Below are 13,102 nucleotides of genomic sequence, written 5' to 3' on the forward strand. Positions count from 1 at the left end.
CAAATGTCAAGGAATTGATGTCAGCCTTCCTCTGCCAAAACTGAATCAAAACTCACCTGAAAACCCCACATTTCCAATATCCAGGTGCTCATTTAAGAGCAGGCTTTGTTTTTGAGATGGGGTTGGATGGAGAAGGAGGAACAATCATTTTGGGAAAGATTTCATCAGTTTCAAGGAACAGGTAATTTCCCAGCAGCCCATTTGTAGCCTCTCCCATCTTTTTGTGGTCCAGCACCAGGATATTTGCTGCCTCCAGCAGTAGGCCCCATTCCTTCATCCTCCAGCACAAGCCAAGGAGTGTTTTACATCACACCAGCCACACTCCTGAACAAAAATACCTTTATTGGATATAGGTTTGGTTTCATAATGAAAATTGGGAATATAAATTTATTTTCCAAAGGGGCATTTATCCACTAATATACAAAAAGCCTCTATTTATGGCAAACAAAAATACAAAATATTCCTGATTTCTTGCAATGTGTCAGGATTCTTCCTTCTTCATGAAAAAAGAAAACTTTAGAAACATAGCTGATGTGTCTTTTTTTTTTTTTCCCTGGTATTTGTCCCAGCCTCCACAACCCTGCCTCAGTCTTTTTTGGTCAGAAGCAACTGATCCTAGCAAGATATGGAAAGCAGACAAATCTCCATGTTTGCTCATCCATCCCCCTCTTTTTGGCCACATCCATGAGGAGAAACTCTGTGCAGATACTCCAAAGCACCAGTGCTGGGCAGGAAACCAGTTCCACACCGTGCTGGATCAAAGCAAGCAGGAATGTGCAGGATGAGCCTGGGTTGCTTGATCTGCCATTCGTTCAGCTCCAGTTACCTGCCTTTCCCCACCGGGAGGACCAGGCCAGTGGGGAACAGCAGGAATTATTATGTGCCTGTGGGTATTCATGGCAAAATTCTGGGCATTATTAATACCTGTGGGTATTCATGGCAAAACAAATCTCAGCCTCCTTCCCCCGGGATGGGGCTTGGTTTTCAAATGGAAAATAAAAGAAGAAAACAGAGACCTGAAGGGCTCGAGAGAAACCTGGTCTGAGGAACCTGAGGGATGCAAAGACTAAAGGTGCAGAGCAAACCCCACGGGGCTTGGGGGCCAGCGTGGGCATTTCCCCCGTGCCTGCCTCGACCTCCACCGCCCACGGGAAAACAAAGCCGCTTTACCTTCAAAAGTCGCTCTGGCAGGGGGTGGGAGGCAACAGCTAAAGAGAGTCCGCAGCAAGACGCGCCTTGAAAATGCCCTGAAATCCTGAGTCACCTTTAAAACATCGCTTTGGGTTTTTTTTTTTTTTAGGTCTTTACCCGCGTGGTGAGGTCTGAGTCCGATCTCTCCCTCCCATCGCGCCCCCCGGAGCAGCGCTCGGGGCCGCGGGGCGTTAATTGTGGGGCTACTACTGGAAATTAAACACCGCCTCGGAGAAGTGCAGAGGGAAGCAGGAGAGGAAGGGGATGCCGATGTGGTAAAGCCTCCCGTGCACCTGGGAGTCGAGCATGAGAGAGGCGTTGAGGGCCGGCCCGAAGCCGCCGCTGGCCACCAGAGAGCCGCCGAGGCAGCCGGCGGGGCTCTCCCGGGCCGCCTTGGGGGCTGCCCCGGGGGGCGGCGGCCGCAGCCCCTGCGCCAGGATGCTCTCGATGCTGAAGCTGCGGCCCCGCGGGCCGCTCTTGTGCGGCGGGGCGGCGGCGGCGGCGGCGGGGAGCGGGGGCGGCCCCCCGGGGGAAGCCGCTGTCCCCCCGCCCGGCCGCGGGACCCCCGCGTCCCCCGGGGCCGCCGCTGCCGCCGCGCTGCCCTTGGCCCGCTTGGGCTCGACGGGGCGAGCGGGCGGCCCCGGCTGCTCGCCACCCTTGGCGTCCGGCGGGGCCGCGGCTTTGGGCTTCCTCTTCCTGCGGCGGTAGTTGCCGTTCTCGAACATGTCCAGGCACCGCGGGTCCAGGGTCCAGTAGCTGCCCTTGCCGGGCCGCCCCTTCTCGCGGGGCACCTTGACGAAGCAGTCGTTGAGGGAGAGGTTGTGGCGGATGCTGTTCTGCCAGCCCTGCTTGTTGTCGTGGTAGAAGGGGAAGCGGTCCATGATGAACTGGTAGATGCCGCTGAGGGTCACCTTCTGCTCCGGAGCCTCTTTGATGGCCATGGCGATGAGGGCGATGTAGCTGTAGGGGGGTTTCTGCGGGGGGTCCTGCCGGGACATCGCTCCCCCGGGGGCGAAGCCGAGCGCGGCCGGCAGGTAAACCATGGACGGGCTGCCCAGGGGGGAGAGGTGGCTGCCGTAGATGTGGCTCATCGCCGGCGGGCTCCCAGCTCCGCGTCTTCCCCCTCGGAGCCGAGCGAAGGGACGGGGCAGTGCAAGAACGTGGGACGAGTCCACCGGGGAGCTGTTTGTGCGAGCTCAGCTCCCAGCCCTGCCTGAAGGAGCTCGCTCTGCCTCTGTCCCTGCTTCATAGCTCTTAAGAAAAAAAAAAAAAAAAAAAAAAAGGAGGAAAAAAAAAAGTTAAATAATTGTTGTAAGTTTGCTATTATATGTTGACTTAGCGCTGGAAAATAAATTGTCTCTGATAAACAGTCGTTTGTGTTCTCAGCCCACCCACATTAATTAAAATTTCATTGCTACAAAACTCCGAGCACTCTCCACGTGTCTCTCTGGTACCAGCCAATGGTCTCCGGGTTATTCCTTCATTTGTTTATAGAATTAGTCTGTTGATAAGTCTGCCCACCCAAGTCGAATCAAGCTGTGTTTATTTGGAAAAATTTCCGGGCACCCAATATATAAACGCACTGATCTGATGTTTGAAATATCACGTCCACCCTTTGACGCTGTAAGCACACACAGCAGAGCAGGATGTACACTGCTGGAGCTGGGGAGCAGCGCCCAGGGATCCCCGCAGCAAAACTGGGACATTAAACAACAAGAAAATTAAAAAAAAAAAAAATCAAGAAAGGAGAGAAAGGGGTGGATGAGAGGAGGAGGCAGAGCTGCGATCGGGAGGAAGGAAAAGGGAAGGGGGGCTCAGAGGTGGAGGGGTCCTTTGCACCTCCCGCTGCAGGGACCCGGCTTTCCACCCCAAGGAGACCCCCAGGGACCAGCGAAAAGAGACCCCCGAGCAGGCAGAGCTGCGCCGGGGGAGACTGCAGAAAAAGGGGAATTTGGCAGGCGCGGGGAGGAGGGTCAGTATTTGTGAATGCGGGCCTGTTGCTTTATATTATGTACTTTCCTGTTTATAACAAGGAGGGGGATTATAACAACTTTACAAGTGCACACAGCTGGCCGGTGCTTACATTAGGAATTTGTGATGCTCTTTTTCTGTATAAACGTCCAGGTTTGGGGCTGTGTTTTCTGTTGTTGGATTTTTTTTTTTTTTTTTTTAATTCACTGACGTAACAGCTTTAATCCGAGGCCCCGAGGGATTCCGATGCAGTTGGAGGTGTCGCCTGTATCCCCAGGCCCCCCGCGGGCTGAGACCTTCGGGAGCCTCTGTTCCGTGAAGCATCTTTTCTCCGGGGCAGGGAAGAAGAGGCCTGAGGGGGATCCTTTCTCCTTGAAAGAGAGATATCCCAACAGCGCAGCTCCCACGAGCCTGCTGGGATTTTTACCTGGCGGGGGAAGAGGTAAAAGCCGAGCTCCGGGGTGTCCCCCAGCAGCACCCGGCCCTGGCGATGCCTCCGCCTCCCCACGCCCGGATTTCCCTGAAAGTTCCCCTTCACCCGCGGGATTTCTCGCCCACTGCCGCTGCCCCGCCGGGAGAAGGAGTTTCATCCCCGGGGTAAAACCCAGCGCGATGCTGTGGAGCTGCAGATGAGGCCTGAAAGCTGCAAGCAGCCAGGAGAGCCTGGGAAACGCAGCCGGGGTGCTCAGGGAGGCGGCTTCTCGGGCGGGGGTGTGGGGGTCTCCCCTCTCACTGGCCGGGCCCACGCGTGGGAGGGGAATTCCCCCCTCTAACACCGCCCTCGCCGGTAATTCCGCATCCCTCCCCCGCCCTGCGCACCCCCGCCGGCCCCCGGGAGCTGCAGCACCCAGCCGCCCTGCCAAAAGCGCAATAAATCCCCAAATAAACAAAAAGAGATGTGTAAAAGGAGGGATTTGGGGGCTCCCCGCCTCTCGACACCGGGGACCAGCGCTCCCCGGGCAGCCTCCCCGCCCCTGGAGCATCCTCGCCGGGGAGGGATGGAGCAGAGCGCGGCTGCTCTGACCCGCCCGGCGCATCCTCAGAGCAGCCCCCCTCCTCTCCCCACCTCGGGGAGTGCCCCGCTCCTTGAGACACTCCAGGCACGGATTAGTGAAATAATAAATACTCGCGTGTACGGCAGGACAGTCGCACGGGCTCCCGCGCGCTCCCTGAGCTCCCTCCCCCAGTAAAATTCTTGCTTCCTCCCTTGTTTTCCCCTCTTGGCGGTGGGAAATCCTTGGAGGCGGGGATGCGGCTTTTCTCTCCGTTCCTTCTTCCCGGCTCATGTGCTGCCTGTTATCCCTGTTATCCCTGTTATCCCTGTTATCCCTTTCCTGCCGGCGGCATCGCTGGAGCTCGCTGCATTATCCGCACGGGATCGGCCCTCCGAGAGGCTCCGCCGGCTGCGGGGGGGCCGGGGAAGCGACAGAGCGGGGTTCTCGTTGATGCTGTCGGTACCGTCGCTCTCTCCCTGAACGGAAAAAAGAAAAACAAACAACGCGGAGCCGGCGATGGAGGCGCTCCTGGATGGGTTTCCCCTCCTCTGCAGCTGACGAGCCCCTTTTAAAGCAGCAGCGAGGAGAGGTCCCTCCCGGAGCCCCGGGGGGGAGCAGGGCGCAAATGAGTGCTCCCCGTTCCTACTGCAGCCCGGGATGGGGGGAGCAGAGGTGCGAATCGGTGCTTCCCACTCCTGCTGCATCCCAGTCTTGGAGGGAAGATGGGGTGTGAATCAGAGCTCCCCATTCCTGCTGCACCCCGGGATGGGGGAACAGGGCAAAAATTAGTGCTCCACACTCCGGCTGCATCCCAGTCTTGGAGGGGAGAAGGGGTGCGGATCAGAACTCCCCACTCCTGCTGCATCCCGGGATGGGGGGGAGCAGGGGTGTAAATCAGTGCTCCCCGCTGCATCCCGGCCTGGGCTCCCTCAGGAATGAGCTCCCGGCGGGAGCTGCTCGCCCCTCGCCCCCTGGCCGAGCCCGGTGCTGTAGAGATGCGAGGTCGCCCGGTATTGCCCCGGGATCAGGGATGTATTTCCTTCTCTCCCGGCCTTCCAGTGCCGAGTATGGATTTTCTGCAAAGTCCCTTCCAAAATGACAGAAGAGCTCGTGGCCTTCCCCAAAAACCTCTTGGCCGGTGCCTTCCCATGAACTTTAGGGAAGGTGGGATTAATTGGGACGAACGAGACAGCTCCTGCTGGACTGTGCGGAGGCCCGGGGGAATTCCTGAAGGGAATACGTTTCACCCGGGGCCTGGAACACCAGGGAAACGCTTCCTTGACTGGAAGGACCTTCCCGGGGGGGACGAGGTGGAAAACCGCTGGCTCTTCTCCCCAAAACCGAAACTGTCTGGGGTTTTGGACAGGTTTGGAAACCCGGTGGTGAATGGCAATACAATAATATATATACATATATATGTATGAAATCCATCCACCGTCCTCATCCTTTACCCGGAGCCACCCTGAGTCCCGGCCTGGGGCCACCGGCCACGCAGCAGCATCAGCCAGTCCCCGGGGTGAAGCCTGGCCCCCTTGACCTGCGGGGAGAGGGGCTATGGGGGGGTTTATCCTTCGAGGGGCTGCAGAGCTAAATCTGCTCATTGCCGCCTTCAAAAGTTACCCTGGGCCTTCCTCCTTCCTTCACTTCTTCCTTCCCTCCCCTCTGCTCCGGCAGGGCTGGAGTCACCTGTCGCGACAGACTCCGATCGCGCTATCGAGCTGCCGATCTCAGCTTTCAAACACAGTCCCAAAAGGATCCCCGCGTCCCGCACGTGGCTCTCGCCTCCCCCGGGACAGCGGCCCACCCCAAAGGGCTCCCCGCGGGGTGCTGGGGGTGACTGGGGACAAGGGACAGGGGCAGGACGGGGCACAGCAAAGGGACGATGTTCGCAGCCCCGGCAGGAGCTCTCCAGTGGGACGGGAAAGAGGGGAGAGGGGACGGGAGCGGCGCAGATCCCGTGCGGGAGCGTCCTACAGGGGCGAGGTGCGGAAAGAAACACCAAAAAGGAGCTTTGAGGGGAAGGGGGATCCCCAGGAAGTGTCCAGCAGCAGCCGGGGGGAGGCTGCAGAGCCCTGGCGGTGTCCCGAATGCCGGCACCGCATCCCCTGGGCATCCCATCCCTGCCTGAGGAAAAGGGTGCCCAGCGCCCGGGTTGGAAGATGTGGGAGCAGAGGCGATCCCGGGATTTCTCGACGAGTGTGGGAAAACCCACAGCAGGCACCTGACTTCAGTCATCTCCCCGCCAGCGTCCCCGGGATCCACGCAGGAAAAAATCCCACGGGAAGAGGGTCTGGACCAGGGGAGAATTCTTTCCCAATTAGGTTTTTTCCCCCCTATTTATTTTCTTCTCACCATTTTACTCTCTTTATTTCCCTTTCACCCTATTTTTTTTTTTTTTATCCTTTACACTATTTATTTTCTCTTATTAAGATAGCGTTTCAGATTTTATTTCATTAAAAAAAGAAAAAAGAAGAAAATATAAAATTAAATAAAAACCACCCTCTGAGAGCCAGGAAAAACTGCAGGAGCTTTTTTTTACAAGAACGTTCCTTAAAACACAGATCAAGTGAGGCTCAGACGTTTTTTTCTCATTTAAATCGAGAGTTTCGGTGCTTTTTGCCAACTTTCAAGCGCAGGCGAAATTTAACCGGTCAAAACCAATTTAGATCATCGATTTGAACAGCCTGACGTGGGTATAACCCAAAAAAAAGGGCTACGGGGAGCACTGGAGGGCTGCGGGAGCTGGGGTGGGGGCACGGTTGGGAGTTATTCCCTGGAAATGCTGGATGGATGTGATTTTAGAAGCTGGGAAAGGAGCCTGGCTCCAGTGAGCTGGGTTTGAAAAGTTTCAAAAACCTCCTAAGCTCTGCTTCAGGCTTTGCCGGCATTCCCAGGCTTTCAGGATTGCTAAATCCTGCATTTTGCCCTGGATTAAAGTTCCCCGGACAGGTTAAAGGATGATTTGGGAAAAACAAGAATATCTGGCAGTGCCCGGCCTTGCGAACAGGAGCTCAAATAGATAAAGGGAAGTTTAAAATCAGCCAATCCTTCAAACAAGAGAGCACTTCAAAACTGTGAAATGATTCTCGAGTGAACTTTCCACCTTGTTTTTTAAGACGCCGCAGCGAATCCGGGTTTAAGTGATCGCTCTCACACCCGGGCACTCGGGATTCCTTTCAAGAAAAGCAAATAAATAAATAAACCGTATTTTTAGGGGGGGGTTGTTTTCTGTCCTGGAAAGAGGCGGCTCCGGGCGCAGAGACTCCGAGCCCCGCGCAAGGGCCGCGCTCGCAAGGACGGGGCGAGAGGAGCAGAAATTCCCCTCCCTGTGCCTCCTGTTTTCCCCATCGGAGGCCGGGGAAAACTCCCTAAATTTCAAGGCAGCAGGGATTCGGGATTGAGGGGGCTCAGCCCCGGCTGCCCCCGAGGTGCTTTTCCTTCCCCCCCCTCCCCAGCTGAACAATTCCGGCTCTTCACGTGAATTCAACCTTTTCTCCAAGAAAGAATCCTCAGAAACCTTCAGGAAAACGACTTTGTTTTAAAAACAACCAGCGCCGCGTTTTCTGCGTGAAGGAAAGGTGAAGGGAGAAAGAAAAAAACCTGCACGAAACCCCCAGTTAATACACAGAGAAGCGCCAGACTTGGAGCAGAAAAAACCAGCATGGATTTATTTTAAGGTAAGTACAACAATTAGGACCACATAAGACAAACGAACTTCGAAGCAGGTTAAAGCAAATAGTCCTTAGGAATGGTAAAGGTGAAATCTATGATACAAAACATCACACGTCGTAAATAATAATAAAAAAGTATCAGATACTTTGTCTATTTTTTTTCATTAAAAAAAAATCCACCAGCAAAAAATAAATTATTTCCTCATCTTGCGAAAAGAACAGCTCTAAAAGGAAAGAAAATCTATTGCATAATTGTACACAGAAGAAGAAATCACTTGTCATTAATTTGGAAGTTAGGAACCGTTGGGCGAGACAAAAATAATCCAGTGAACTCAACTTTAAATATTATATTAATGGCTCTGAAAATCAGCCTGATTAGAAATCCACACATTTTTTACAGCACAACAGAGAACTTCAAAAATACCCAGGACATATATTTATATATATATTTATAAACTTTTTTTTTTCCTTTTAAAACGTATAAATGGTCGTTGTGATATTGGTCCATAACTTATTTTTCTGAGACCCCCTATACTTTAGCATATAAAATTTGCCACTTTTAGATAGACATATATATATATAATTTTTTTAACCTTTTCCTTCTTTTTTTTCTTTTTTTTTTTTTTTTTCCTTTTTCAAATGAGAGATCCCCCTTTTTCAAGTAAAACATACTTGTCCGGATTTAAGGAGGCCCAAAACGGGGCTTTTGGGATCTTAAAACTGTGGTGGCCACAAGGTTCATGGGGAAGCTGTCATCTTTTTTTTCTGCGTTTGGTGTGGGTTTATTTCTCCCGATCATTTTTTCATAATTATTATTAATAATAATTTTTTTAAGCTTTTTGTTTGTTTGTTTCGGATGGGCCTAGGCGGGGGGTGGCGGCTACTCAGTACTTAGTGCAGTCGTAGGAGTAGGGGGCGGCGTGGCGATATAGGGAGGGCGCGGATCTGTAGGGGATCTGACAGGCGGAGTTGCTGCTCACCTGGTGCTCGCTCAGCGCCGCGCTCTCCATCCCCAGCCGGTGCGACGTGAACATTTCCCGCACGTTGGGAAAAGTCTGCTGCTGAGAGCCAAAAGTGTGCCCGGGCAGGTGGCTCAGCTCAGCGCCGTGGTTGAGGTACCAGGAGGCCGGCGGCTGTCCCCCCGCAGCCCCTCCGCCTCCGCCGCCTCCGTGGGGATGCCCGGTGCCCAGCGCTCCGTCCTGCCCCGCGGGCAGGCTCAGCGTGCCGAGGGGCGACGGGGCGCCGGTGGGATGCTCGGCCAGCCCGTCCTCCAGCGGAGCGCACATGTGGCCCGGCCTGTCGCCGCTGTAGAGGCTCATGGCCCGCATGCTGCAGTGGTAGCTCCCACTAGTGTCCAGCGCCTGGCTGCACGCCGCGCTGTAGCCCGACGGCTGCCCCGCGGGGTAGCCCAGCGCCAGCCCGCCGCCCGTCCTGCCCGAGGCGGCACTCACCGGGCTCAGGTCCCCCGCGGGGGAAGTCCGCAGGGTCATGATGCTCTCCACGCTGAAGCCCGGCAGCCCGTTGCCGGCCGGGTGATGCTCGGGCAGCGATGCCTCCGGCGAGGCGGCGGCGGGGGGCGAGGCGGCGCTGCGGGGGCTGTCCCGCAGGGCCCCGCCGCTGGCCGGGCTCAGCGTCTCCACCTTGGTGATCACGGGCAGCTCGGGAGACGCCGTCTCGCTCTTGATCACCACCTTCTTCTCGGAGGCCGGCGCCGAGGCTGAGGAAGAGGAAGAGGAGGAGGAGGCTTCCTTAGGGAGGTCGGCGCCGGGCAGCCCGGGGGGCTTGGGCTGCTCCTTCAGCAGCCGTTCCCGGGCCTCCTCTTTCTCCTTGGAGACATCCTTCTTCTTGAAGCGTCTCCGGCGGCGCAGGAAGCTGCCGTTCTCGAACATGTTGTAGGAGTCGGGGTCCAGGGTCCAGTAGCTGCCCTTGCCCGGCTTCTTGTCGTCGCGGGGCACCTTGACGAAGCACTCGTTGAGGGAGAGGTTGTGGCGGATGCTGTTCTGCCAGCCCTGCTTGTTCTCTCGGTAGAAAGGGAAGCGGTCCATGATGAACTGGTAAATCCCATTGAGCGTGATCTTCTTGTCGGGGGCGTTCTGGATGGCCATGGTGATGAGGGCGATGTAGCTGTAAGGTGGCTTCACCAGGTCCTTGGGGGCGGTGGGTTGGTGCGGGTGGTAGGGGCCGTAGGAGCGCCCCATGCCCGCCGCGTACTGCTCGGCGTGGCCCGAGTAGACGCTCATGGGGTTGCCCATGCCGCCGTACGTCCCGGCCGCCCGGTAGTAATTCTGCTCGCTTAAATACGGCACCACTCCCAAAGCGTTGGGGTCCGAGACGGAGTAGCGAGCCTGCATCATGGAGAGGGGCTTCCCGCGGCCGGGCAGGCGAGGAGGAAGAGGAGGAGGGTGGAAGGGCCTCACCCCCGTCCGGGACCCCTCTGCGGAGAAGGGAGAGAGGGAGAGAGCGGGAGAGAGAGAGAGAGAGTCTCGGAGCCGAGCTCAATCCCAGCGTGTCCTCTAGCAGCGGCACCGCAGCGGCATCCTCCGGGTCGCCGGGGGCAGGGTGGTCTCTGGCGGCCTCTCCCTCCCTCTGTATGACTGTGATTCTTGTACACACGCCTACGGCCCGCGGCGGCGGCGGGCACTGCTGCGGGGAGCTGGGCTGGGGGGGCCTGTTCTCGCAGGAAAAGGGAATTTTAGAAAACAAAACAAAAATGAAGAATTTTTAAAAAAAAAAAAAAAGTTGGAAAAAAAAAATTGAAAAAGAAAAAAGAAGAAAAAGCAGCCTTGCGGAAAACCCAGTCCTTGTCACAACAACGGCCCGAAGCGTTCCGGAGCCCCCGGAGGGGTGCGGGAGCCGCCGAGCTCCCTCCCGGCCGCGCTGCGCAGCTTCAAAACTCGCCCCGCGCCGCCGCCGCGCTTTTACTCCCCGCTGGCCCCGCCCCCCGCCGCCGCCGCCAGCCAATGGGAGCGCGCGGTGCCGCGGCCGCAGCCAATGGGAGCGCGGGACGCGGCGGCGCTGGCGAGCGGCCCCCGCGCGCGCCCCGGGCCGCGCCGCTCCCGGGCCGCGCCGAGCCCCGCGCCGGGCACCCACAGCCCCCTCCGCCCTGAGGTTTTAACGATTTGGCCCCAAAAAGAGCCCCGAGCCGAGCCGCCCCGGCCGGGGGATCTGCCCGCTACCCGTGCCGCGGCCAACGGTGAAGTTTTGAAGCACTTTTTGCAGGCAGGTTGATGCCGGGGATGGCGGGAGCGGAGACACCGCGCTTGTTGCCCCGTAGTGCCGGTATCGCGATGTCCCTGTGCCGGGCAGCTCCTGCGTTCGCCTTTTTAAATGTATTTAAGTGAAATTCCTCGGGAGAGGCCGCCGAGTCCGTCCCGAGGTGCTCGCCCGGTGGCGGTGACATCGCGGCGCTCCTCGGCCCCGGTGGCGCCGTCGCTGCGGGTTCAGAGGTTCTTCTGCCGCTTTGGGGCAATTTGGGGATATTTTATTATTATTAAAAAAAAACCAACAAAACCAACAATAAACAGAGAGCACATTTAAGCGTCTATTTTTTTTTCGTTCCGGGCGTTGAGGCGGATTTTCTTGTGCCTGTGAAATCCGCCCCTCTGCCTTCTCCCTAATGAGTTCATTAGAGGCAATCAGAGTGGGACAATTAGGGACGCATGGTGACCAAGTGTAAACTCAAGTGTTGGGGGAAAGCGCTGCGAATTGTTCTGTTCCACCCGAGAGAAAAGCGGATCTGCAGGGTGAAGGAACCAAGGTGGGGAACCAGCGATTTCCCCGCTCCGCAGGGAAAAAAAAAATCAAAATATATTTATAATCAAAAATAGCGCTGCAAAATCGATTCGAGCCCGAAAAGACCAAGCTAAGGTTGAAATGAATTCGCTGTCACTTCGGCCGGGCTCCTTGCCGCCGCCTCCCCCGAGCCTGGCTGCTGCCGCTCTGATTCCTAAGCGGTGATTTTTTGGGTTTCTTACACTGTAATTCTGCCTTTCCCTCCTCGCAATTTGTGTGGTTTCGTAAGGCTTTAAACAAAGATATTTTTTTCCCCCAAAGTCGGGCTGGGATTTTGGCTGGCTGCTGAGACCAAGGGTCCCTTTCCCGCTCGCAGCCCGGGCGGTGGGGACGAGACCGCAGCCGGCTCCGGCCGTGGGAACCCGGCGAGGCTGTTAATTACCGGAGATCTTCTTAATAAGAAAGGAAACGATTTTATGCGATAACTGAGGGGAGGGAAAAAAAATAAATTATGAGGCAGCTCCTCTACAAGGAGGGATGGTTAAAAATGATCTGCGATGGAAAAATGGATTGGGAAGTTTCTCCGGGCACTTCAAAACTGTTATTTCATTTTGATGGAAATAATTTGGAATGTTCGGGGAGGGTATCATCCTCCGAGAAAACGTCCGGGGATATTTTGTTTGTGAAAAAAAAATAGTGAATTCAGCGAGATAAGCTGATACTTTTCATGTAAAGGTATGGTCATAAGAGAAAACTTTTATTTTTTTTCTGGAATAATTTGAGAACGACTTCACACTTTTATGTTCGGTTTTCAAATAAATCATATTTCTCCTTACAACTTGGGCTGTGTCTTGGCGTACACAAGAACATGGGATTTCTTTAACGATATAAGTTTTGAAAATTCAGGAATTTTTAAATGCAGAGCTTGAGCAAAGCCACCCCTGCGGTGTCCCAGCGCTGTCCCTTCCTAGAAGCCTGGAGAAATATCCTTGATGGAATCTTACCTCCCCTCGGCTGAAAACTTTACCGAGATTAATTTCTACAGAACCCCCGGCAGCAGCAAAAGTTCTTTGCCTGCTGCAGCTGGGCACCGAGCAGAGACTGAACCAGCGGGCTCGGAAAAGCCCTAAAATTCGAATGGCATGAAGAAGAAAAAAAAAAACCGGCACTATGAAAAATACGCAGTTTCCAAACAGGGGAGCGCAGGGAGAGGAGAGCGGGAGGCGCTTGGAAAAGCGGGATTCCCTCCGCGGGGCTCCCTTCGCCCGCTTCCCCGGGGGAGCCGCCGGTTTTCCTCTCGCAGCCTTTACCGGGAGCGCCAGGGGAGCTTTCGCAGCGCTCGGGGCGCTCCCGGGGCCGTTCCCGGGACTGTTCCCGGGACTGTTCTCGGGCTGTTCCCGGAGCCGTTCCCAGGACTGTTCTCGGGCCGTTCCCGGAGCCGTTCCCGGGACTGTTCTCGGGCCGTTCCCGGGACTGTTCTCGGGCCGTTCCCGGAGCCGTTCCCGGGACTGTTCTCGGGCCGTTCCCGGGGCCGCTCCGGGC

The 13,102-nt window shown here is 55.9% G+C and overlaps 2 protein-coding genes across 2 annotated transcripts; both read right to left on the reverse strand.

Moving 5' to 3' along the window:
* Positions 1-1,397: 1,397 nt before the first annotated feature.
* Positions 1,398-2,282, reverse strand: FOXL1 (forkhead box L1; the record flags this gene model as incomplete). The annotated part of the gene is made up of 1 exon (XM_082289906.1): positions 1,398-2,282. One exon carries the CDS (start codon positions 2,280-2,282, stop codon positions 1,398-1,400), a length of 885 nt encoding a protein of 294 aa, XP_082146032.1.
* A 6,430-nt stretch (positions 2,283-8,712) lies between these two features.
* Positions 8,713-10,182, reverse strand: FOXC2 (forkhead box C2; the record flags this gene model as incomplete). The annotated part of the gene is made up of 1 exon (XM_082290308.1): positions 8,713-10,182. One exon carries the CDS (start codon positions 10,180-10,182, stop codon positions 8,713-8,715), a length of 1,470 nt encoding a protein of 489 aa, XP_082146434.1.
* Positions 10,183-13,102: the final 2,920 nt, after the last annotated feature.

The sequence above is a fragment of the Coloeus monedula genome (genome assembly GCF_965178545.1).
Source record: "Coloeus monedula genome assembly, chromosome: 13".
In the NCBI taxonomy this organism is placed as follows: Eukaryota; Metazoa; Chordata; class Aves; order Passeriformes; family Corvidae; genus Coloeus; species Coloeus monedula.